General features: G+C 39.3%; 1 protein-coding gene across 4 annotated transcripts in view; it reads right to left on the bottom strand.

The window, feature by feature from the left end:
* The window catches only part of HIRA (histone cell cycle regulator), a 32,498-nt gene extending 6,520 nt beyond the window's left edge, over positions 1 to 25,978 (bottom strand). The window contains exons 1-20 of one of the 4 annotated variants that reach the window (XM_014253975.2): positions 25,880 to 25,978; positions 18,903 to 18,965; positions 18,019 to 18,129; positions 17,164 to 17,254; positions 16,569 to 16,663; positions 15,643 to 15,738; positions 14,695 to 14,855; positions 13,624 to 13,791; positions 12,985 to 13,098; positions 11,440 to 11,510; positions 9,490 to 9,595; positions 8,700 to 8,921; positions 7,997 to 8,082; positions 7,349 to 7,543; positions 5,810 to 5,980; positions 3,625 to 3,844; positions 2,766 to 2,870; positions 1,806 to 1,954; positions 921 to 1,082; positions 111 to 169 (exon numbers count right to left, since the gene is read on the bottom strand). In XM_014253975.2, coding sequence (XP_014109450.1) covers positions 111 to 169; positions 921 to 1,082; positions 1,806 to 1,954; positions 2,766 to 2,870; positions 3,625 to 3,844; positions 5,810 to 5,980; positions 7,349 to 7,543; positions 7,997 to 8,082; positions 8,700 to 8,921; positions 9,490 to 9,595; positions 11,440 to 11,510; positions 12,985 to 13,098; positions 13,624 to 13,791; positions 14,695 to 14,855; positions 15,643 to 15,738; positions 16,569 to 16,663; positions 17,164 to 17,254; positions 18,019 to 18,129; positions 18,903 to 18,965; positions 25,880 to 25,916 — 2,482 coding nt within the window. In that variant the 5' untranslated portion in view covers positions 25,917 to 25,978. Of the gene's footprint in view, positions 1 to 110; positions 170 to 920; positions 1,083 to 1,805; positions 1,955 to 2,765; positions 2,871 to 3,624; positions 3,845 to 5,809; positions 5,981 to 7,348; positions 7,544 to 7,996; positions 8,083 to 8,699; positions 8,922 to 9,489; positions 9,596 to 11,439; positions 11,511 to 12,984; positions 13,099 to 13,623; positions 13,792 to 14,694; positions 14,856 to 15,642; positions 15,739 to 16,568; positions 16,664 to 17,163; positions 17,255 to 18,018; positions 18,130 to 18,902; positions 18,966 to 25,810 lie in introns of all 4 variants that reach the window. The other 3 variants (XM_005524382.3, XM_088065215.1, XM_088065216.1) reach the window with 3 other exon arrangements.
* Between the last annotated feature and the right edge of the window lie 24 nt (positions 25,979 to 26,002).

Raw genomic sequence — 26,002 nt, 5'->3', positions numbered from 1 at the left:
AAATTATTTGTTTAGGCTTTTCAGGTTTCATAAAATTTCAGCATATTCATAAATGGCACTAAATAGTACAGTGGGCTCACAGGTTGGTAATTAAAAGACTTTTTTATTACCTGAAAATATTGTTTGCAAAGACTCATCTCTAACAATGGCTGTCTGCTTGTGAACATCCCTGAAAAAGACAAAAGGACAAGTCTGCAGTCAACATACAACTGAAAACTCCAAAATCTTTTAACAAATGCACTTCTTCACTATTCATGACAAAGTGGGGGTTGGGGAATTTGTTTTGAGTTTTTTTGTTCTGACATTTTCTTCATTGCTTTGATGAAATTATTTTGGCAAACTCAAACCCCTTATAGCAAGACAGAAGTTAATAGCAGAGAACAATTTTTATGGCACTTTATCAGGAAACCTCATTACAACAAAGCAAACAGTGAGGATCCAAATAACTTCTTTAGGAGCTCTAACTTGCCTGAGCCATTAGATTGAATTCAACAACTATAAATGAGTTACCAGTATTTTTATCTTGGCATTTTGAAAACGGCTGGAGTACTTTAACTCTGAAACTTGTGTGCTTCATTGGTTAAGTGTGATGGAAGATGAAGTAACCATACTTCTCTTCCCCACCCCTCCCCATTCCATGACACATGCATCAAAAGCACTTAAACTAGTGACTTCTAGCTGATTCTTCATCTTCATTCTAGAATGAAGTTCAATATTCTGGACTGTCCTAGAACAGAAACAGGATTCTGCTGAAACAGAAACAGCCCTGCACAGTTAACTCTGCATATTCTATTCAAAAGTGGACTTGTGTTCAGACCCGATGTAGTTTAAGCTCCTGTCTCAACAGCAGTGCAGTGACACAGCTGAAGGTACCTAGGAACATGGCCTGAGCCAGCTGCTGCAGCCAACGTGGCCCTTACCAAACAGAGAGCGTAGCAGCAGTGGTGAGAGCCATGATGCAAGAACCTGTGCAATGCAGGGTGGAAATGGGTGTATTCAATATTATAGGAGGAAGAAGGCGACGACCACAAGCTGAAAATACTGACAATGTTCGCTTCTCACAGGCCACAGTTACAATCTCACTGGGAAAAAAAACAAACAAACAAGAAACATTTGCATGCTGTCAAATGCAAGTACCAAAAAAACAGGCTGAATTCTTAAGCTATCATACAACTCGGATAAATTCCCCCAAAAAATAACTGTTGTAGCTTTAAGAAAAAAATTTTGATACCAAGAGGATAAGTCATAAACTAAACAGACCAAGGGGTATTGCTGGAAATATCAGTAAAGCTTTTTGTTATACATAAGCTCTCCATCAAGCCTGTACTTGTATTTAGCTTTAAAATTTGCTGCTCATTTTTCAGACCTAGACAGGGCTCAGGCTTCAGAAATACACTTTCAGTTTAAACTCTGCAGTTGGAACTAGGCAAAATTGAGAAAAATTAAGAGAAAATATAGCAAAAGACTCAGGAAAATACTTTGACATGACTAAACACACCATTTCAAATTGTTTATTACTTAGTAGTTAGCACTTGAAAGCCTTTCAGTTATGGTTTAGTCAACTTTAATGAAGAAATTTAAAGGAGAAATGTAAAAATACAGGAAAACAGTTCTAACTGGCTAATGTGAATTGTGATGTTTTAAGATTGCATAGAGTTAATAATTGAAGCCAAATCTGAGACTAAGAGCGGTTCACACTTTTACCCATATTTATTATGAAAAAATAACTGTAAACTGTACTTTTGTACACCTAAAAATGTCTTCTGGCCTTCAGGACCCCCTTCCTCCAGAAGATACTCTCTTACCAGCTTCCTGCTGCAGCGAGGATTCGACTGGTGAGGACTGTCTCCCATTCCTTTCCTTCTCGATTACACTTTAACCTGCTCAACTTTGAGCCTCCCACTGTGGTCATTTCATTCTCCACTTCCAGGTACATTGATGGATCTGAACTTATCTGAAATACAAAAAATAAAATAATTTTTTGGAAGAGGAAAGAAACTACTCAAAAAAGCAGCAACCAAAAAGCAGAACCAAAACAATGCTGTCTTTAAGAACAGATTTAAGTATGGCATTCTCTGTTTACTGTGGCTTCAAAATATACCATGGCACTTCAAAAGAAGCAGACCTCTGAAAATCAGCCTTGCCTAAAACACAAGTAATTTCTTTGTATTTGAAGCACAGCCATAAGGAAAGGCTGTGCTAGTCTGTCTCTGCTTCCTAATTATGGGTGCCAGATCAAGTCTGTATGTGCCCAGTCTCCCCACAGTCTTGCAATTGGAACCAGACTACCACAGCCTGAACACACCTAAAAACTGCCCCATAAATATCTAAAACATTACTATTTGCCAACCTGTTCAGATGCAGAGCACCTCCATGAGAGAAAAAGCCCTGGTTTTATTCCTCATGGGGTACTCCCAACACCACTGCAGTAACAGTGCTGCAGCCACTCCCCACAGAGACTCTTATCTCCACCATACACTTTGGTAACCAGGAGGAGGGACTGATGAACCAGAGGTACTCACTCCTCTTTGGAGTTTAGTTGGGTCAGAAGAGTCCTATTTTTAGCTGATTTGCCATTATCTTTACTAATACAGACATATTCTTAGAAGCTAAAGTGTTACCATCTTGCTTGCTTGAACAAATACACGCATTCAAACGTTAACTCATCAAAGGATGTGAATAACCTTAGGATATTTAAAAGAAAGCAAGATTTTTTTGTTTGTTGTTAAAGTATTAAGTTTTTTTTTTCCTTATAGTTCACTTACTTGCAAAGTAAACGATTTCTGTGGGATTGGGGTTGGCAGTTTAAGTGCTAATGCTGGTGCAGAGATGCAAGCAGCATCCTTCTCAGAGGCCAGTGTAGCTGGGGACTGGAAAAAAATTGCAGAAATAGTTACATTTTTCTATTAAAAAAGTGAAAACCAAATATATTCTACCAAATAGATTGATTTGAAAAAGAATTTTCTTAAAATTCCAAATAATGCCAATTGCAAATGTTAGTCTTATTCCAATTAGTTGTATGAATACAACTTTTTTAATATAGCTTCTAAGAATCAAAAGAAAACAAAAACTTGAAGTGGTCTTTTTTTTAAAAAAAAAAAACAACCCTATTTTCAACTGCAACTAATTAATGAAAATTCTTGTATATTACATGGAAAATTGAAGCTCTAGATACTGAAAACACAGGTATCTATAAGCCCTAAAATGATGCAAACTCTAAAGCAACTACTTTAGGGTTCTGAGCAAATTCTGACCATTGAAGTCACCGTATCTAAGTCACTTTCTTGTTCTTGGACCACTCTCCATCATACACCACCAAAAACTGTTGGCATTTGATTTTATTCTATACAGTCATTTGGCAGGCTAGCATTACTTAGCATGCTGGGACCTTTAGTAAGTAGCTACATATCTATATAAAAGATAAGCATATTTGCCACACCAGTTGTACCTGCTTTTTCTAAGCTTAATTTCTAAAACCAGTAAGTTTAAAGACATGGAAGAGGGATGGCTAAAAATTCTGAGGGACTGATACTAATTTGTTTCCCTGAGTTGATGGAACAAATCAACATGAGACTGATTTATTAAATGAACTTCGAAAGCCACAATGAATCTTATATATTTCACCTGAACAGTTAAAGTTACTGGTACAAGTCTGGAGTCTTTTCGAGGCCTTCCTTTTTTCTTCTTTTCTACTGTTTCTCCCTCAAGTTCCAGTTTCCGTTTGGGTACACTGAGCGGTTTAACAGCTGGAATCTTCTCTTCACTGTCACTGCTGCTCTCCAGAATATCCTTGGGCTTATTGTCTTTAATTAAATTCTGATCCTTCAGTCTGTAAGAAAAAAGTCTGTAAAAAAAAGCTGATTCCAAAAGTTGCCATGTATCCTACACATTGTCTTCTTGCAGATAAGATGACATTTCTTAGCCCTCTGAGTGTACTTCAAAATGCACGAAGGCAGGAGGAGGAAGCTGAAGAGGTATGGCAAACCCTTTCCAGAAGTACAATGTACAATATATATGTAAACCAATCAGACATATTCTCCCCTTTAAAAAAAAATTAATCAAACCAGCAGTTAGCAATGGGATAAAGCTGGAAATAACAACTTTATTTTAGCATTCAGTTCCAATTACCATCAGATCTCTTTCCCTGAGCTGATACAAATAATTCAGCACTCTAAGATGCAAGAGTAGTTCATCTTTTCCCCTTCAGTGGACATTAGACTTTCCCCTTATTCATGTAGAACGCTTGTCATTCTGTTGTCTACCCCCAGAAGTTGTTCTGTTCAGTTCTGTTCAGTTTTGACTACTGCAAAATGTGTATCTGCAAACCATACACATGACTTCACTGCTCCAGCTTCCATTGCAAGAACCATAACTATGAAATCACAGAATGATTGGAGTTAGAAGAGACCTTGAAGACATCTGATTCAAACCCCATGCCATGGACAGGGACAATTTCCACTAGGCCAGGTTGCTCCAAGCCTCATCCCATCTGGCGCTGAACACTTCCAGGGATGAGACATCAACATTTCTCTGTTCCAGTGTCTATCACCCTTACAGGAAGGATTTTTTTTCTAATATCCTAAACCTGTCCTCTTTCAGTTTGAAGCCATTCTCCCTTGTCCTGCCACTACATGCCCCTGTGAAAAGTCCCTCTCTAGTTCTTTTGCAGCCCATTTAGGCACTGGAAGGCTGCAGTAAGGTCACCCTGGAGCCTTCTCTTCCCCAGGCTGTACAGTCCCAGCTCTCTCAGCCTGTCTTCACAGCAGAGGTTCTCCTGCCCTCCCATCATCTTTGTGGCCTCCTCTGGACTTACTCCAACAGGTCCATGTCCCTATATATAACTAAATATAACTGATACAAAGTGCAATGCCTGTGAACTCTCTTGTTAACCATTATATAACCATTATACCCTAAAATCGGTCAATCACACTCTTCCCCTTCCTTCCATAGCTTCCTTCAATAGCTGGTTATTAACTCACCACTTATTCCTTAATTAACTGGCTTCAGAGAAATACCTTGCATAATCCAAACCTTTTTTCTCTGGCGTCTGAATTAAGCCAAACAATACACTTTTATCCATATTTCACTGACACACTAGAAGCAATTATGAGAGTAATTTACTACATTTTGCTTCTGGATCACATGGTTAAGCTCTCTGACATAAAAATATTGATGTATGAAAATAGGTTTTCCTGATAATAAGTGGGGAAGTACATACTTTTTTCTCAAGATTGCTATTTTTTTTATCATTTGTTTTGGTGAAACAGGAATATTTATGCCATAACACTATGTCACAAAACAGAATGCTTTTTTTTTTTTAATCACATGGATCCAGAGCCAAAAACCCTTTAAAATCAGAGAATCTTCTCTGCATGCCTTCAAGGCATAAAACTGAAGTATAACTGCAGCTATGATGATGAGAGGTCATCTGCTGACATGTATGGTAATTTATCTTGAAGCAAATCTCTCTTGTACAGAGACGCAGACTGGTTATTTTTGGCTGTTTTTGTCTTCTAAGGAGTCCAGCTGAACTCAGTCACACAGGCATGTGCACACACAGCCTCTTACAACAATAGTTTTGACCTGGAATATCTTGGAGAATTTGCTTGATACCAAAATGCCAGGGACAAATGTACAAAGGGATAACACCAGCACAGAATTTACCTATTTGTAGTTGCCCCCTTCCTTCCAATAGTGGGAAAAGCCCAAGACAACTTCTGGAGTGTCAGCAGTGTGACATCTACACTACAGAGAATTAGTGTTTCAACTCTACATCATTACCTTCCTCCCTCCCCAGGCTATGTCCTACCTGTCCACAACAGTCTGATTTGTGTTTGTTACAACAGCAGTCCCTGAGGTGGCTTTGGAGCGTTCTGTGAATCGAGAATCAAATGCTTTCATAGGTTCAATCTTGGATGGAGTTGTCAACACAGAGGAAGACGATGCAGAAGGAGCAGCTGAGGCAGAGGTAGCATTTACACTGCCAAGAAAAGAGACAGCAAAAGGAGGATTGAAAAATTTAGTACTGGTAAGCTACATTGTTCATAACAACTAGCATTCATAATACTGGCTAGAAACAATGTTGAAAACCTTTCACTCAAGTACATCATCAATTATGATATTCTTTTTCCACTCTTTCTTGCATCAGTGTTTTGCAAGCTTTGCCTATTCTCAAAAGCTGTCTATGATGCACCTCAGAGCTTCATGTGGCCACATTTCTGGATTAAAAGACCCTAATTCATTTATTGTATTTTTTAAATTGAGGAAGAAAATTATACTTTCAGCTGGTACTTATTGGGAAAGGATCACTTTTTAAAATGATCACAGGGATTCCCGCTTTTACCCCTGGTTCAGGTAATTAAATATTTCCATTATGATATTATATTTCACTGTTTAGCAATCAAACAATTTGAGATTAAACAATTCATGCCAGCTTTAGATTTGGTTGTTGAAAAATCCAAGCTGATTATTAGGCCTTTCCAAGCATAACTCTAGGGCAAAGGAATGTGTTTTCCCCACACTAAAGCATTCCAGGGATCTATTATTTCAATAGCTGTTTACTTTAGGGATTTTTCAATTCATTCAGAGAATGAATTCAGAGAATCAATGGCTCTAAAATAACTGATGCTTGTACTAAAAAGCTACTAGAAGTACAATTTACAAAGAAAAGGACACTTAATAGTTTCATCTGTCAATCATTTCTGATAGTCCACCCGCTCATTTTTTAATCTGTGGCCAATTTCAACCGAATTTGATGGAGAAGCAGAGGTTTCAATGACACTGTGCTGCTACAAATGCTATAAAAATAGACTGAGAAGAATTCAGGTCAGTGCTACCACTGAAGGAAAAGCAAGTAAAATTCAGTTGTTCTGTAATTACTTTGAAAGACACACTGGTCCATCAGCACATGTGCACTGACGAATCAATGTCGCTGTGCTCTGATTTGTTATACAGATGTTGTAGTACAGGAAAGAAGGATCACCATGTCTGAAGAGAGGACACAGGTCAAAATTTGATGTAAAGTAGGTTTCATTATTTACACTACTGGAACACCTTCTATTGTTTACTAATGGCAACCCACCAACCCGTAAGTCATTTTGATCAGCAATCAGCTTCATTGCACTGAAGTTCACTGCCAGAACTATGCACATGGATTTATTCATTCCTGATTTATCAAAATTTAAATTAACCAAACACTAACAAAATGTCAATGTTTTCAGGAAGATTAGATTCTTGGGGTTTTGCAGTAAGGAAACCACTCTAATAATTTCTTCATTTTAAAATGATAAACAAGAGTTAAAAACTAAATAGACTCATGTAAGTGAAAAACAAAACAGTAAATACTGACCCATCTTTATTGGCTGCATCATCTGTTGGTTTTATACTGGCTGCTGTTGGCTCTACAGAAGGCTTTGAAGTATTAAGGGAATTTGCTGCGTTAGAATCTAGTGACATGAGCTGCTGGTTACTTTGAGAAGACATCATTGAGCCAGACAGAGTTCCAGATATTGGGATGCTATTGAAAAATGCTGTAGAAAAATCCCTAAACAAAAAAGACAAATGACAAATACATTTCTCCAAACCACTTTAAAGATAATTCAAAAATAGTAATTTTAGCTTTATTTATTCCATTCTTCCTTTTTATGTATATGGATACTCATGTACAACCTAAATGAATCCCTAGTACCTTTCCAGAGTAATTTCTCATGTCCAAAGGACATTAAAGCTGGCATTAATATAGATATGAATCAATAATACATTAGAACATTGCTCATCTATAACAGTAAATAATGAGAATTAGCCTGATCTATTAGAAGTGAGATCTTATGGCCAAAGAACACTGGTTGAAACTATATTTTATAAGAATACACATTAATTTCCAGTAAGTGCTTTACAATGCCCTAAGACAGAATGGCAAGTTTGGAAAAGGGAAAAAACAAACAAACAAAAAGGTAAGAAGGTAAAGAAAGATTCTAAAGATTACTTCCAAACATACCCAGTGTCCAGTTGAGCTATGCAGAGAGGTGTGATCCTTCTCCGACCATCTGCTGTTCGCGTTTCAACTTGTTTTTTTAAGAGATTCTGTTGGGAAATACATTTTATCACAATTTCTGATAAATGGGAAATGCTATTTTGTGTTTTTTTTTCAAACTGACAAAAATAGATATATTAGAAGAGGTGCCTCAATTAAAAATCTGTTAGCAAAGACTTTCCTCCGTAAACACAAACATTTCCAATTTTCAATCTATCCATCTGTAGAAAAGGCATTTGTGTAGAATGTAATCTGCTGTCCACTTTAGAATCAAGTCTAAAATATCAAATATTTTGTGCATATCAAATCTTTAATTAAAAAGTTGTGTTCTATGTTTAGGACAGAATTAAATAATGCTTTCAACTTCTATCAGTGAGAAACTGAAACAGCTTCTCTGTCATTAGTTACTCTTGGTTTCCTTTCTGCACACCAAGAATTTTGCACCCATCACAGAAATATCCACAAGCCTGCTTCCACATAGCCTTACTTCTGCTTAAAAGCATTTAACTTTTAACAAGTCCCAGTAAATGTCTCACTAAGTTGATCAGCTGGGCCATACGCAGGCTGAAAGGTGCCATCCAACACAAACAAGGGCATAGAAACTGACTCTTTCCTAACAATTTGGTATTTAGTGACTCAGTATTTGACAGTGTCCAAGAGCTCCTACCTTTCTAATGTCCTCCAGACTTTCTCCATTAACCATGCTTGCCACTTTGGGAGCTGTGGCATTCCCAGAACCTTCCCGAATTGAAGAGTTCTTCTGATCCCCCTGCTGCTGCTGTCTCTGCTGGTACTTGAGCATCTCTGGATTCTCAATAATGGTGGTGGACAACTGAGCTTCAGTCATGATAGCCAGACTTTTGCCATAGGTGGACTGGTGAATGTTGCTCTGTGGGCATTAAAGATGTGAGTGACTACAAGTGCTACCACGACATCACTACTTATAACACAAGGGAATCACACAAATCCAATGGAATCCATAAAATGCCCTCTGTACCATTTATACACCAGATTTTTTTTCTTTGTGTTTTCAACTAATACTAAATCAATATGAAAAATAAGTGAAATACAAAGCTCTAGTTGCTAATAGCAATGAGAGGAACAACAGCCAAGAGCAATCAGTTTAAAAAGACTTGCATATATGCAAGTGAAAGAGTAATTTCGTAGTGTTTTGAAACACCCACTTCTTGTTTCCGTGGCCAAATACTTACTTCAGATGTACAATGATGCATAAGCAAGTGGATGTTTTCCAAATTCTTTCTTTCCAGAACAGAAACTAATACCAGGAATTCACTTCTTGACTACTCTTTTTTAATGGTTTGTAAAGCAGACAAGAACAACACATTTTCTATAATATGGAAATCAGTTACTACATACTTCTATAAACAGACCAGTATTTTAATTGAATCAATACATCCCTGAAATATGATCAAAGATTCTCTGAGTGCTTACTGTACCTTTTCCTCCTCACTGAGTGGATCCCCAAGTTCATCCTGGGAAAAGTCCAAAAATGCCACTGATCCATCCATGGAACACACCAGGATACCAAGTCCATTAAGAGTCCTGAGAGAAATAAAGGTCAGACTCTGTAATCTCTTTCATTCATGCAAAGTAGCAATCTGATGGATTGTTCAATAAAAATCTCAGTTTAAGATTTACCATCACAGCAATAACTCATGGAACCAAAGAAGTGGGACAGTGAGGAGACAGGATGACAGGCAGCAGAGTTCCTGTGCCAATGCTGCTTTGCAGACTGCACAAGGATGGTGGCACTGGGACAACACAACTGCCCATGGCATGAGCAGCACCAAACCAGAATAGTGTTCACAATGAACACTGAGAGAAAATTATAAATGCATTTTCTTCAATAGATGAACAAAATTTTTGTGCTAATAGAAGTGGGTGAAAAAAGGGGCCCTCAGCTGACAAGCAAGCCAAAAATCTTGGTACTTCATCACAGGTTTGATTTTGTTGTTGTTCATCATTTAGGTTTTTAAGCAAACGGCACATGTGATTATTCATGGGGATACATAGTAACCTTGTTCTGGAGGTCAAGTTTCCTTAGCAAAAAGAGAGAGGAGAAGCTATTCCTTCTATCTTAATACAATTATAATCTTGCATAAGTAACCTATTACTGCACATTTGAAAAAATACTTGATGAATTTTGACTTCTACCCCAGACACTTTCAAGTACAGAGCTCACACAGATAGTGACAGAGTTGCTTACAGATTAATTGTTACACAGAAGGGAAGAGGAAAGGAAAGCTGGCACAGCTCCAAAGTCCTGACCAAGTTATTAAAAATCTATTACAAGTGCCACATATATAGGCATTTGGAAACCCCTATTTTTGTGGCAGCTGGCACTCTGATAGCATCACATCCAGAGAAATCAGCCTCAACACCATGAAACAAGGTACACCAACAGAACTCCAAGTCAGAAAACAGTAAAATCATGTTGAGAGTTTTCTGTTCGCTTAACAGAGAAAATTGCTGAGCTCCTATTGACCTCTGGATCCAAGCAATTGTTCCATGAAAACATAATCATTTGCAGATATTATGTTGATGGATCCAAGTCTAAAATTCTAAAACAGAAATTATACAGATATAACAATATAACAATAATAGTGTCAGGTTCCTGAGAATTTACTCAGTCTGTTTTCAGAATGGAGCACGTTTCTGGGAACACTCCATATTATTGACATTTTAGCCATCAATTTGTAAACAGGATATAAAATATCAAGCTGCCTGATGATCCTTTGTCTCTCAAATATCCCACAAAACCATTTCCTCAGAAACTGCAAAATGTTAACCAGCTATTACGCCCAATGACTTCATGCCACGAAAAATGTGCAAATTGCAGATGGAGAAATAAAAAACACTACAGGAAAACTAAACTATTCAAAGCTATTGTACTATAACAGTAGCAGCACTTCTCATGAAATATTCCACTTGCTGGCTTTCTAGCCTTAATCTGTTAATGAAAGAAAAATGTTTCGGTTTTGAAAACTTTTTATTGTAGGTCAATGAGCTTCATGGCAAAATCCACATGACACATAGAAACTAGGAAGTTACACAGTTGTAAGCTTTAAAATTCACAGTATAAACCCACCAAGACATTGTAACTGTTAAGGGAGAATTTCAGATGTGAGGCAGTGATAGAATAAAGACAACCTGTGTCAGAGAATCATAACAAGTAGGAACTCATTCCACAGCTATTTTACTGTGTCTTGTTCTAAATACATTACCATTTGTTCAGTTAATAATCTCAAGTGACCATGTGCTAGTTGCTCATATTGCTACCAAAGATGCAGCAGCAACAGGCATTTAAGACATTTCCAGCTAATAAGTACACCTGAAGTGGATAACAATGCTTTGGCTTCCACAACAAACAGCAGAAATCAACTTACCAGGAGATGTCCATGATTGACTTGTCAAACAGCTCATGTATGACAACTAAAGGTCGCTTCAGACATGTAAGCTTTAAGAAAACAAGAAACAACACTCAGAAATGCAGAAGTTCTACACCGCCACAGACAGTACCACATTAACATTCTCCCAAAGCCTCACAATATGCACCAAACAAGATGTGGCCAGGAAACAGCTGCATACTTGGTGGTGTATCTGAAGCACCAAGTCACCTGTTCCACTGCTGGGACAGAAAAGCTCTGGAGAAGAACAGCTGACATTCAACTCTCCTTTCTGAATTTCTTAATCAACTTTGCCTTTACACCACAGTCAAAAAACACCCTCTGCCGCTCCTAAAGCAATTCCACAGATGCAAAAGACAGCTTCTATTCTAAGCTGTACTGAGATAAGGATGCTGCAAACTGCCAGCACAAGAAGACAGAAAACAGATTAGGTTTCCATGTCCTCACTCGGACTACTTGTCTGAGAAAGTGAAACCTATCAAGAGCAAAGAGAACTGGACTCACAATTACTCTTAAAGAAGATTCCTCTGCACTTAAGAATCAGCTTAGCAATAAAGAACTGAATGTGAAGACTCCAATAACCTGCCCTAAATTAGACAGTCTAAGCTCCTTAATGTCAAACCAATAGACTTCATATCTCTAGTGTATAGTACAACTGAAATGAAGCAGAGGTTGATATGGTCAAGGAAGTTTTATGCTCACAGGTTCACAGATGCAGTGTCACTGTCATCTCCAGTAGTTATTTATGCTTCCATAGGTCTGTGCTCTATATATGTTTATTAAGCTCCTCAGGGCAAAGATAACCTATAACTTTGCATCTCTGCACTACCTTCTGTCAACTCAACAGCCACTCCTAATGAAATCTTCATAATATAAATAGAAAGTAAAATATACTGAGTGATACTTTGATATGGGTATGCACTGGTAGCCATTACCAGAAACAGATTTAGTTAAGCATCCAGAGACTGATGGATAAATATCACACTGGAATCTATAAATAGTAGACTGCAGTTAGCAATTTGTGTGTTCTGGCACAAGTTCTCATCACAAAGCTTTAGGCACATTTTTTTTGCATTTAAAAATGTGAAAATAGTTACTCTTCTCTTAGGCAGAATAAAAATTTTAGTGTAAATTTTAAAGTAAAACCCAAACTAGATCTCAAAAACTTGAAAGAATACTTAAAAAGCTCATTCACTTCCATATCCCTTTCATTTACAAAGGCAGAAGACAAGTAAAAGGCAGAAAATAAGGTTGCATTTATGAACTGTGGTAAAATGTTTTATCCCCTAACAGCTGCTCCCCCTTATCAGGGCACACTCTGCCACTGGCTTCTAACTGCTCTTGCCTTTACAGAAATGAACTAATACCAATCCACTTCCTTCCTCCGCAGCCAAACCTGACAGAGACAAACCCTAAACATGAAACTAAATACAAGACCTAATGTTGGTACACATGACCTTTGTGCTAAACTCCCAAGTTATCATATGCACACAGTAGCTCAAAGGCAGCAAAGAAACCACTTACCCAGACAGAAAGAGATCGATCCTTGCTACCGACAGCACAACAGCAGTAGGGACAACTTGACTTGGTGGAGCTCCCATTCTTTTGTTTCTTTTTGAAGATTTTTGGATTGAATTTCTGAACAAATGAGATACCCGAATTTTATCATAGTAATTACATTTTAGCAGGAAATCTGCTTTCAAAGCAAATTTTCCACTTTAGAGTGAAAAAGCAACATTTCATAGAAATAAAGTCCTGAACCAGACTCTATAAGAACACTGACAAAAGCTGCAGAGGCTTTCTTAAGGGGCTTTCTGAATGCCTTCACAGGAAAGGAAAACAATATTAATTTTACTAGGGATCAGAAGCCCACTAGAAACCTAAATCATTTTAATCAAGTCACTGAACAGCCAACAAAGCTGATGTTTGACATTCCTAACATGCTCCTGTATTCTCCCTTGTCTTGTTCATCTACAGCCACTTCTCTTACCACAAGAGCGACGTGATTGCTTCCAACATGTAAAGTTGACATTTCTTAATCGCCACCATTCATTTGTGTTACTAATCTTGACACCAATCACCTCTTCTCCCATTTATACATAAAATTATCAAAAAACACATACAAGTTTTAACTTCAGGGATAAATTACTATCACTCACTCACCACTACTGTAACTGCCTTCCGATGCCCTACAAAATCCATGTTGGTTTTCCATCCATCCCTCTCAATGATCTGAGCAGTGGGTCCAGAATTATTCATGGCATGAGCAGAAACAAGATAGTGACCATCAGGTGACCAGCTAAGGCGCAACACATGAGTCGTCCCTCCACACTGCCAAAAAAAACCCAACATACCAGAGCTTTAAAAGTGTTTGGCAAACAAAGGGGTTATAATACAAACTATTTATATTTCAGATTCAGGGAATATGATTACAAAGTAAATTTCCTGTGAATATAAAACAATGACTTCACATACAATTCTCAGCACTTCGCCATGTTTACACAGGTGATGCAATGTAACTTAAGAAACCCTATGAAAAGGGGGAAAGGAACTCGGAGAACTTTTTCAAAGGAAACACAAATGTTACATGTTTTTTGATACTGTTTCCTCAGTATTTACCACAGCCCTAGTTAGTAACACGAATGCAACACAGTAACCACTAACGATGAGACTTCCAGCTTGCCAGGCCAGCTCCCTCATGAATTGAAGCAGATAAGGTCTTTCACAAAGAACAATCGCACTAATCACAACACCCTCAGATCACTGCAGAATACTCCACTAACCAAGCACCAGTTTCTGTCCCCAGAAACTTGATCTCTTCATCAAAGTCACCACCTAACAGCCCTATGATGCCAGATCAAAGATCCCTCCTTGAATATACTTACCTCATCTCTGAGAGTGGCCAACAGAAGATGCATAGGGAAGAATGTCAGACTACTGTGAACAGAGTGCCAACACTTCCCTAGAATAACTACTATATTTCCAGAAGTTTACTTGTTTACATAACCCATGAAAACCTTTGACATCCACAACAACAAATGGCAGTAAAAGTCTCTAGTCAATCATATTTTTATGAGAAAGTAATTATTTTTTTCCCTCTTCTGAAGCTGCTGAGAGCTTCATTTGATTCAGCACTGTTCAATTAATTCATGTTTGTGTACAATCAGAATTATTTTTCTAGTTTTCATTCATTCTAAGGGAATTCACTTTGAACAATCACACATTCTGAAGTACCTCATCAAAAGGTTTTGTGATGCTGGTTTCCAGCTGCCAGTCCATGGTCCGCCACACCTTTAAACTTCGATCGTCAGCCTGAGAGGCAATGTATTTTCCAACAGGATCCCAGGTCAGCCCTTTCACCAAGCCAGAATGCCCTTTCAAAGTGGCAAGAATTTCTGTGCACACAAAAATTGAGAATACAGAGTAAGTAATTACGAGAAAATTTACATCTTTTTGAAACACCGTATTAAGTATGAACTCCTTTAGTGTAGAAACAACAAATCAACCAAATTGGAACCTGTACTTAAGAAAAAACTGATATAAAAAAGTGGTAAGGAGAATTCTAGCCAGAATAAGAGGTGCAAGACTCTTTAGAAGACAGGTCAGAGCAGGAAGAACAGCAGAGTCCCAGCACTTCAGAGTAGCACTCTGATACTGTGGAAAGCAGCACTTGAACTGGAATTTCAGTTAAATTTTCCTCCACACCCGAAGATTATCACAAGTAATCCAGCTTTGTGCAGCAAGTGTGAACCAAGTCAAAGCTGTGACTCACTAAGGTGGCAGACCTGGTAACCTACTTTCAGTCACACTCTTGCTTATCAGCCTGTGGGAGGAGAGGTTGAGAGGGTGCACAATTAGCTTCAAAGTCTAAAACCTCTGGTATCAGTATAGAAAGACAGCTTAAAATAAATGGCATTTAAATAAACACATGCAATCATGATTTTCATGTAAAATCAGCAGCACAACCTGAATGCAGCTGTCTGCAGCACTGTGTAATCCCCTATTCACCGCCTTCCAAACCTGGAAGAAGGTTGACCTGCCAGGTTTGAGCATCACGTGTGGCACCTCAAAAGACAGACAATCCATGCTCTCCTAGAGATTTGAAGAGTCAGTGAAATACACCCAAGGACGAAAGACTTTGTCACAGAGCTTTACATGCTGGCACATCTTTAGAGATCTCACCTGGGAATTTGACAGCATTCCAGATGACAACAGTGTTATCAACACTACAGGATGCCAGCCAGGCATCATGTGGAGACCATGCTACATCCATCACATCTGTTTGGGAAAAGGAAGTTTCCATTTAAGAGATTGATGGTAATCAGAAAATCAAAAAGTCTTTTTACAAAGAACTTGTGTTCTCTGTAGCAATATTTTGCTATCACTGAGAAATGATTATCACCTCACCAAAGTCAAAGAAAGCAACACTCATTGGAAGTGAGACTCCCCGACTCCCAATGCTCAAAGCGGGGATCAAGGAAAAAAACCCCAAAAGGGAAAGAATGCAATGTTTGGTGATTGCAGGAAGTGTTAATGCCTGCACAAAGAACTTGTTCTGAATGAAAAAGGAACAGAAGCTATTACAATGCACTCATTTTGTTCCAACACATGTGGAGTGATCAAAGTGATTTCCGTCTTCATTTTAATCACAGCTCATGTCAGCAGATGCAAAATGCATTTGAAATTATTTATTTATTCAACTTTTCCATTGCTCTTTAGATATTTTTCTTCTAAATAAACATTGATATTCTTTGGTTTACAAAACCATGGTCTTTTGCCAATCAGAGTATTCACTGCTAGTGTGAACATTTAAGTAAAGATACAGTTCAGCTTCCCTTATTCAGGTTCATCTCTAAGCTAGAAAACAGCAAAATATAAGCTTCTTATTTATTAATCTTTTGTCCTATATACCACACTTTCCAGAAGTTACTCATATGAAAATTGCATTTCATTAAAAATTACACTTTTCAAATTTTCACCGTTGCTCTTAAAATTAATTACCAACTTGTCACCAAATATATATATTTCAAACAAGAAAACACAATGCTGAAAAGCAATTTTTTTCAAAATATATGCAAATTATGTTCATCCAACGCCTTTAAACTTACCCCCTGAATGGCTCCTGAGAATGGACACACACCTCCACTGCTCAACATTAGTAAGTTTGCTACTAGAACCAAACACAGTGCTAGGTCCAATGTACCTAATTAAAATAGGAACAGTTATAAAAAGAACCACCACAAGCTCCTCACTTTTTTTAAAGAAACCCAGTTGCACAGTACACTTCTATTTTATAGTCAGTTATTCCTACAATACAGAAGGGAAAAAAAGCACATTTTTTAGAGAGAACAATTCCAGTTATAAAAAAATCAGTTTCAGTAAAATGTAGGATTTCTGTAGATAGCCTAAAATGGTAACATTTAAGGTGACTTTTCAAATCTCACCAGGAAGCTTTCTTCAAGGACAGAAGAAAATGTCTCAGCTCCTCCAGAGGAGAGAGACTGCCCAAGCAGACACCCTCCAGCCCAAAGGACAGCAGGCCACATCTCCAACACCAGCACTTTGGTGTCTCAGCTTTCGGCTCCTTACACACCAGGTGGAGCACTGAGCTTACCAAAGGCCAGCACAGGGAGGAAGCACTGAGATGTCACAGAGTAACCGACTTGAAATGAAATGGGAAGCTCAAGGAAGAAACATGCTTACGCAGCTCGTTTCCACACCATAATCAACTTGTCATCTCCCCCCGAAGCCAAGTAAACTCCATTGTTTGACCATCGCACACAGTTCACACAAGCTGAAACGTAGAAAAGAAAGTTTGCAAGATGAAATATGTGAATAAGTGGTTCTGGACTGCAGACAGGATTTATAATACAAATAAGCAAAACTTGACAGGAGACATTTAGGATTTAAGTGGGCTTTTTCCACTCAAAGCAGTTACTCTGTCTGCTTTAGATAAATGAGTTGGTACTTATCTTTCAGTAGCAGTTCAGGAATTTCTTACTTAAAAAAACCTATTTCTTATCTAAAAAAGCTTCACCAAAAGAGGCTTGAAGGAAAAAAGATTAATGTTCCTCTAATGAAGGAAACTTATTCTGGTAAATAAAGAGGGATTAAGAGGGCAAAGAAGGAAAGGTATATTTTGAAGAAAAGAAGGGACAGCTTGTCAGGTGACCCTACTAATTCCAAATGCAATGATTTATAATGTAATAAATGTAATAATTTGTAACTATAACCAATATACTGAAGATGATATATTTTTTATACTTCTTCTCCTGTCCTTTCCTTCAGAGCTCCCCAGTTTTAGGATGTGCATTATCAAGTACTTTATGGCCACAGCTGAAAAAAGCTTATGGGGGAAGTTTTCCAAAGGTATGTATAGTCCTCTGCACATTTCCTCACATTTTAACATTTTCTGCTGAATATCTTGAAAAGTATACAGCCAAAGTATGAGACCACTCTGCTGTGTTTTATTGATTTTTGCAATTACAGACATGTAAGTCTTAAGCTTTGGCAAATTACCAATAGTAATGAAAAAACCCAACCAACCAACTTTGTTACCTAAGTGATTGTCCATCTGACAAAGCATCTTGGGGATATTTTCATTCTTTTCATCTTCCTCTTTCAGGACTGGAGCCATATTCCAGATCACAACTTTGCCAGAATCCTGACCTGTAAGAGACCAAAAAGCACCCCCTTCTAAATACATGCAAAAAGGCTTTTCAAAATAATCTCAGTTCCAGAACAGATGTGAAAATGTAGGCATTACTGCACTAGGGACTTTGGAAACATCTGATTACAGATGTAATCAGATTTGATATAATCAGAATTGATATAATTAGACCAATTCAGAAGTGCTTTATTTTTGAAGCTATTAAAAATAAATTTATATAGCCTTGTACAAAAGTCATACTGTACATAACTGATACCAACAGTAAGGACAACTACTTGTAATAAAATTGTATTTTTATAGAGAAAAGATACATATTCAAATACTAAATTTCAATTATTGTAGCCAACATAAAATTATTCACTACTGTGAACCAAATTATATTTTTGCATATATTTCTTAAGCTTTTCTATTTATATAATTGGATTTTTCTGTCCCAATAGTTCTACTATTTAGCAACTGAAAAAGCTCAACTGCACATCCAGTTCCTCTTCAAATTCAAAGGAAATTTGGCCTGTATTGCCACGATTCAATCACTGATAGCAGCTACTATATCAATGCTGTCCAAGGGGATGAAGATGTCAGAACATGTAACTCTGCCTTCTGCAGGAGCAGCAGCACTTCTCAATATATTAAATAGCTTACATAATTATCTGTTTCTTAGAGATAAAAGTGATTTTTTTTAAAAGGGTCAAACCAATTCAAGTCCTGTGAAGGCACAAGATTATTATTATCATTACCCAAAATTCTGTTTTCTATCAGTACACAGACTTACCTTGTCCTCCTGTTGCAAACTTGGTCCCATCTGGGTGAATGTCCACTGAAAATATTGGCTTTCCTGGAATTAGAGAACAAGCAGCAACATATTGAATTATTTTATATTCAAGGGAATGCAGTAATGCCAGAACCACCATAACTCTTCTGGCTGGCAAGTGACTTTCTTCTTCTAAAGGCTTGAGTTGTAAGAATTACAGCTGACTACAAGAGCTGAGAGCAGCTTGCTGACAGAAATGGCAGCCTATTAAATGCCTATATGATGTTATATGAAGTTATCATGCCACAAAAAGCAGCGATAACCAGGGACACTTAATCCAGCAGGATATGCCAAATACCTCAAAGCAAAGTAATACCACAAAGCAAGTGCCAACAAGGCAAAATGGTATTTGAGTATGGAATTTCTTCAAGGTTTCTACATTCATTAGCTGATGACCTGAAGCAAGTCTTGTCTGGACTTCTGTTTTTTAAAAATCTTTCCCAGTTTCAAGCTGGATCTGTTGGTCACACAATTACCTATCTCAAATTTCAGTTCTCTTAATGAAACTCTTCTACCCAAAAACTAATTTTGATTTTATGGCTTCCATATAGAAAGAGGAGGACTAACCAACAACAGCATTACTCTTAAATCCTTCAAGTCACCATATGCTACATCTTTCAGAAGAAAGCTAATAACTTTACTAGAATGTAAACTCTGTAACAAATACCACAGCTGGGGAACAGCTTTGGAAACCAGAAAGCCCTCACTTCCAACCTGTTCTGCTCCAACCACTGGCTCGTATTCACTCTCTCTATGCTCACAGTTGTTTTAACCTTTGCAGAGGAAAAGGAAGAGGGGAGCAGCAAGCTTCCTGCCTTTCAGAGATGCTCAAAGAGCTACCACTAAGGATTATTTGAAAGAACATGCATGCGATTTCCACATCCAAAGAATTTCTGGCAGCACTTCCAATCCTTTCAAACTGGAATGCCTCTGCAAGCAAGATCACATATATGCCACTATAAAATAAGGCAATTTATCAAACACCCAGAAGTACCAGCACCCACACACCAAGACTGCTTGATAAACTTCCCATGAGTGTCAATCTTGTGCTGTATCTTCATGAGATGTTAAGACATAAATGATAAAACCTGGAGATCTTATCTAACAGCACATTTTATGTCTAACTGTAGCAACTGAACCCTTGACAATAAACTCCTAATAAAATCCTCATCCAAATACCCACTATTTCTTACTATTTGAGGGATACACATTCAGCTCCATTTCGACTTTTGCATCCTTTATGTTGATTTGTTTTAAGGTTTGTTTTATTTGGATTTATATTGCAACTCTGACATATGATTTCTCTTAAAATTTTTACAGGCAGCCAAGCAAAGACCTTAAGCACAGAAAGATGGCACTCAACTTACATTCCTTCCAAGTCCTTCAGACCACATAGCACACATGAGCTGAGACACACATGAGCTGTGGTTTTACTTCAGCTTGTTGTGCCTGAGTCTTGCTTTTATTCTATTAACTCAAATGCAACATTCAGGGTTAAGCTGAATATTTAGAGAAGCACAAACAAGAAACAAACATTTATTTTTCCCTTTCCAAAATGTGGAAGTTCCCTTAAATTAAACCAGTGCATCATTGAAATAGTTGAGCCCACTGAAACTTACTGAAAAGGCCACTCTGGAGACCACAGAGATGGAAGAGGTGACCTTTTCAATCTGCATCAAGTCTTGGACAAGAAGAGCTCATATACTCTGGTATTTGCCATTAGATGTGTTGGGGAGCATAGAAGCCAGCTATCAAAGACCTTTGAATTCCAAGAACCTGGCTCATTTTGCCTCTGTATCATTAACACCAAGAGAAAACTTTCCCAGCAAATCAGAAAGAACTTAGCTACCTCTACCATTACTATTCAGGCAAAGAAAATACGCTGCATATTCCAAAAAGTTGTCATTGCACCCACTGTTTTGCAAAAATTACTGACATGATATAATTTTCCTTTACTACATGTTATAAACTACCACAGCCTCTCCAATTTCTGCATAAAGAGCACAATTCTACAGAAGCAGTAACATCAGCTCTTTCCCTTTCTCCTGGGCAAAGATTTTTCACAGATCCACAAACGGGGTTGAAAAAACTCAGCAAAATACTTTGCTTAGAGAGCCAGAGATAACTAGGCTACAAATTCATCATAAAAGCTTAAAATTAGCCACACCAAAGAAAATGGCCACCAAGCCCAGTAGTCTGTGTTCAGAAACCAGCTCTAGATAAGTCCCTAGGGATCTGTACAATGGTAAGCACACAGTGTTTCTTCCTAAAATAATCTTCCAACTCCAAAGAAATTACAGTTCTGACTTCTTGAATCAGGGGCCCCCAATGGACTTTCTTCTATAAATTCAAGCAGCCATTTCTCAGATCCATAATTACCTTCAACATCCCCTACACAAAGAGATCCACGGTTCAGCCACAAACTCTGTGAGGAACCTCCTACTCCATGGATCTGCACCAGCTATTTGCTACTTTAATGCAATTAATCCTTGTACAGAAGGGCAGTGAATGAAAATCACTCAACACTGATCCCTTTTCCAACGCTCACAACTGTGTTCATCACATTCCCAGCCCAATGATCCCACTCCTTGCCTAAATAGTCCTTACTCTACTCATTTGTTCTTTGTACAAAGGGTGTTTCACACTTCTGATCATTCTGGTCACTCCAAGCCACTTTCAGTTCTCCTCTGTTTTGTGACATGAATGGGAACTGGCATTGAAGGCCATGGGTTCAAACATAAACTCTCCATATATTTATATTGCGGGATAAAATTTTATTTTTAGGTTTTTCCTAGCATAAATTTGGAGTTAAATCAAATAAGCACTGAGCAGATTTTCATAAATGGTTATAATCCTAAAAACTCAGACCTCAGTTAAAGTTGCCAGGTCACAAGGCATTATTTTATCTGTGAAGTTTAAAGAGGGTATGGACTTTGCACTCAGGAAAGGCAGCAGTAATAAATGAAGTGCTGGACATGTTTCCTACATGGCTCAACTGTGATCCAGGAAGGGATCTTATTCCACAGGTAACTAATGATACACAATGATCTGCCCAGTACTTAATGTCCAATTACTAATTAAAAAAAAAAAAAGAACAACAAAAACAAAACGCAAAAGGAGCAGATGAAGTGATCACAGGACAGAAATTCAGCACGACAAAGTCATTGCCAGGGTGCTCTTTCCTCCAGGGTACCACAGTCAAGAGAATGCCATCTACAGTGCTGGATAACTGTAACAGGTTAAAGCTATGAGACTTGTTCCATACTATTTGGAGTTTACAAATTGAGCACAGATACTGTGATTTTCTTCACTTCCTTCAATTTCTCAAAATAATGAAGAAGGAGCCATTATTTGATAGCAATCACCTTCTTCCCCGGGTTCATGTCTTTATCAGATTATGTTGCTAGCTCCTCTGAAACACACCAAAAGGCACAAGGTCCCTGCTTCAAAGCAACTGAAGCTTTCCCATGTTTCTAATTGGAGATGTGTTGAGTTTCCCAACAGTAAAAATGAACTAAAACAAACTGTGATATTTAAGCAGCAACACTAAAATCTAACACAATGTGTTTTAAGACATTCTGACCTCTTGAAATAATTTCTAAAAAAAGATAAGCTTAAATTATTGAAGCTCCCAGAATCACATTGCGGGAGGAGGCAAACCAGGTTCATTAAATACAGAACACCTTATGATATACCAGATGTCCTGTGGGCTTATTTGTTTAAAGAACCCAAATATACATTATGTACTTAAAGAAATACTGATAATGAAACAAGCTTGGAACAAAAAGACCTAAGTAAGAAAACCCAACTTTTGTCTTTTAAAAAAAAGTACACCAGTGAAGAATAAAAGCTATTTTAAATTTTTGTTTGTTATTTAACTTTATACAATAGTCAATGGAATGTAAAAACAGTTTTAGGTGAATTTCTACCTCAAAATGAGTGAATTTCTATTCAATTTGCTTCCAGCCCACCTAATATATAAGAGTCAATGTGACTCACAAATCAATTCAAATATTTACATTCCACCATTACAGCTTGGAGAGATAAACTCCATGCCTATATTTAAACAACAGCAGGCTCCAGTTTCCACAAGCTGTTATACATGAGCAGCACCTTGGGGCTTGCAAGGGTTTCTTGGAACAGCAAGGGACTTCCTTTCCCACAGGGATCAGTGTTTGCCTGCATGAGTTATCTTCAAGCACCTGGGCTCTCAAAACCCTGAGTGATGAGTATGTACAGGCAGCTGCTGGGTGCACGATGCATGTCTACAGAGGTACTGAATGCAAGACTGGGAAGGAGAAGCCAATCACACCACTTGTATCTTACAGTCATCTGTTCCTGCCCCCACCATTAGACTGCACTTTTGAATATTCTTCCTTGCTCTAAGTTAAAGGCACATGGAAGAGAAGAACACAACAATAATGAGAATTTAATGTAAAATCTAATAAACCCACATTAAGTGCATGAAAAGCTTATAGAAAATGCATCTGAGCAAGAAATAATTCCAATAAGCACTCAGAAAAAGCGACATTAAGAACTCCATTGCAAAAACTTGGAGAGAAATATGCTGTACTGCTTTTACCATAAGTGCGTGGCACCTTGGCTGTGCAGCACACAATTCCCAGGTGTGCTGGATTTCCTGGCTACAACACTCACTTCTAGTGCCTATTATCTCCTGGAGAATGTATGCCTGGAAGCATCATTCTAGTCCGTTCAGTAAAACAAAACTCCCAAAACTGAGTGGGAAGAGGAAAAGGCTGAAATGACAGCAGCTGGATCTGGTGTGTAGAAGAGCCAGCCCTGCTATCAGGACTCACTCACCAATGAGAATAGTGAGGCAGCCCCGTGTGCCTGTGCAGAAATCCAAGGAATAAGAATTATCACAGAGTCTCCAGCACACACAGTGTAAATTCTCTTCACCCTGTTTCTGGAGAAGTTTCAGAGCCAAGAGGGAGCCCCATTAGGAGTGATGGAGACTCCTCACATGCAGCAATGCCTGGAGGATCCGGAACCCAGGTACATTAGAGGAGGCTGACTAAACTCACCGGTTTTTATCCTGCACTCCCTGCCCCTAGGACAGGAATGTGTGATTGTCACACAGTCCTGCACACCTTTTCAGCCCTGACAGCACCTCACAAATGGAGCTGCTGGTAAATGTCTATTTTGCAGGTGGCAAAATTAAGACGAAGTGCCTTGGCCAAACTCATCCCAAGAGGTCAGCGGCAGAAATGGGAGTAAAATTCAGGACTATCAAGGCCCTGTGCAGTGCATTATCCATTATCACAGGGCTCTATAAATGAAGCCCTGCTTGGCTGAAGCCTGTGTTCTAAATTGCTGCACATGGTTGGATGTGTTCTAAATTGCTACAGATTTCAAATACATACCCATACCAAGTTACAGATCTAATCTCTGTGATCTCCAAGGACTTAGGCTGAAAGTTTTTATTCAGCTGCTCCTGTGCTCCCACTGAAGATACACAGAGGCATGGGACAGCCTGACCACAGGCAGCCAGAGATTAAGATGTAAATGCTACATTTGTTTAGAGTAACCAAGCAGAAATGTAAAAAAACATCTCAAATAGAGCACTTCCACATTTTTTTCAGTTCACTACAACTTTTGTTTACAAGGTTGAGTCCATCTGCTGCCTATAGAGTCTCTGGAGAGCAGGCCAAGTAAAGATGCACATGAATGGCATTTTGAGGCTTAAGTTGTTATCAAAATCTGCAGCATGAACACAAAGAATACAATACATGCAGAAAAGCAGCTGTAAAGTTGTACCTGTGGTTTTTAACTCAAAGCATGCTTTTCCAGCTTGAATAACCTGGTCTTAGTTTTATTCTAGATACCAATCAGCTACATGAGCCCAGCTAATGACATTTACACATTGACAGAGTATAAAATTTGCACTTGAAATAAAGTTGTACCCATGAATCTGAGGGTAAAACTTGCATAAACAGAAGTGAGCTCTTTGTGTTAGGTTTCTTCTCACTGCTTCACCAGGAACAGTAGAGGTATTAATCTGGAAATTCATCCTAAGCAGGGTAAATATGACATAAACACTGGTGCCGTCGTGTATTTGCCACACAAGGAAAGTACAGAGCCTTCTGTCAATTATCGACACTTCACTCTAAGCTGTTTTAGCTCACACATCTCTTCAACATCACCAGACGACTGGCAGACAGGATGCTACATAAATTCAGGGAGTTGCTTTGAAAGTACTGTTGGAAGAAACTTTTCCCTCCATGGAGAACGATAGCACAGCTTAACGCATTTGAGGACTTTTAACAGTGCACTTGTGTCAGCAATGTGAGACCCGGGTGGTCAGCGCAGTGCACTGGACACACACTCATCCTGCCTGGACACTCGTCCGGAGGGGACCTCGGGATCAACACAAAACTCCTCTCCTCTGCAGAGGCCATACTCGATTCAAACCATCCCTCTGCACTTTCTCAAGCACGAAGCGGCCCAGCGGCCGTGCGCGGCCGGCGGAAGCAGCTCAGCGCTCCCTCAGAGCCTGCAGCCCTCCCTGCAGAGCCCCGGCACGACGGTGCCCGGCTGTCCCCAGCGAACACGCCGTGCCAGGCGGGCCGGGTTCCAGGGGCTGCCGCCGTACGGCCCCGTCCTGGGGACGAGCTCTCCCCACGCCGCCCTCGGGAACCCGCCCAGCTCCCGACACCGGGCTCCACTCCCGTCCGCCGGGACAGCGGGGGCGCGGACTTGTTGCTGCCGCTGCCCCCGCCCGCAGCCGCCGCTCCCGGGGCGGCGGGGCTCCGGCGCCCGCGGCCGCCCCGGGACCGCCCGGCAGCGGCCCAAGGCTCCGCCCGCCCCGCGCCCCCCGCGAGTGCCGCACGCCCGTTCCCCCGCCGCACCTGCCCGGCCGGACCGCGGCACCTGCTGCCCGGCCGGCCCGCGGCACCTGCTGCCCGGCCGGCCCTCACCATTGTGGTTGACCCAGGTCGGCTTCAGCAGCTTCATTGTTCCCCGCCCGGGGCCCCCGCCGGCCTCCGCCCTCGGGACCCCAGGGCGGCTCCGCCCGGGCTGCCTCCGCGGCCGCGGCGCTC

The sequence above is a fragment of the Pseudopodoces humilis genome, chromosome 20 (genome assembly GCF_049639895.1).
Source record: "Pseudopodoces humilis isolate 2021_Gansu_Grassland_sample_001 chromosome 20, ASM4963989v1, whole genome shotgun sequence".
NCBI lineage: Eukaryota > Metazoa > Chordata > Aves > Passeriformes > Paridae > Pseudopodoces > Pseudopodoces humilis.
Note: the sequence above shows the minus strand (reverse complement) of the source record. Positions and strands in the feature narration are given on the sequence as shown.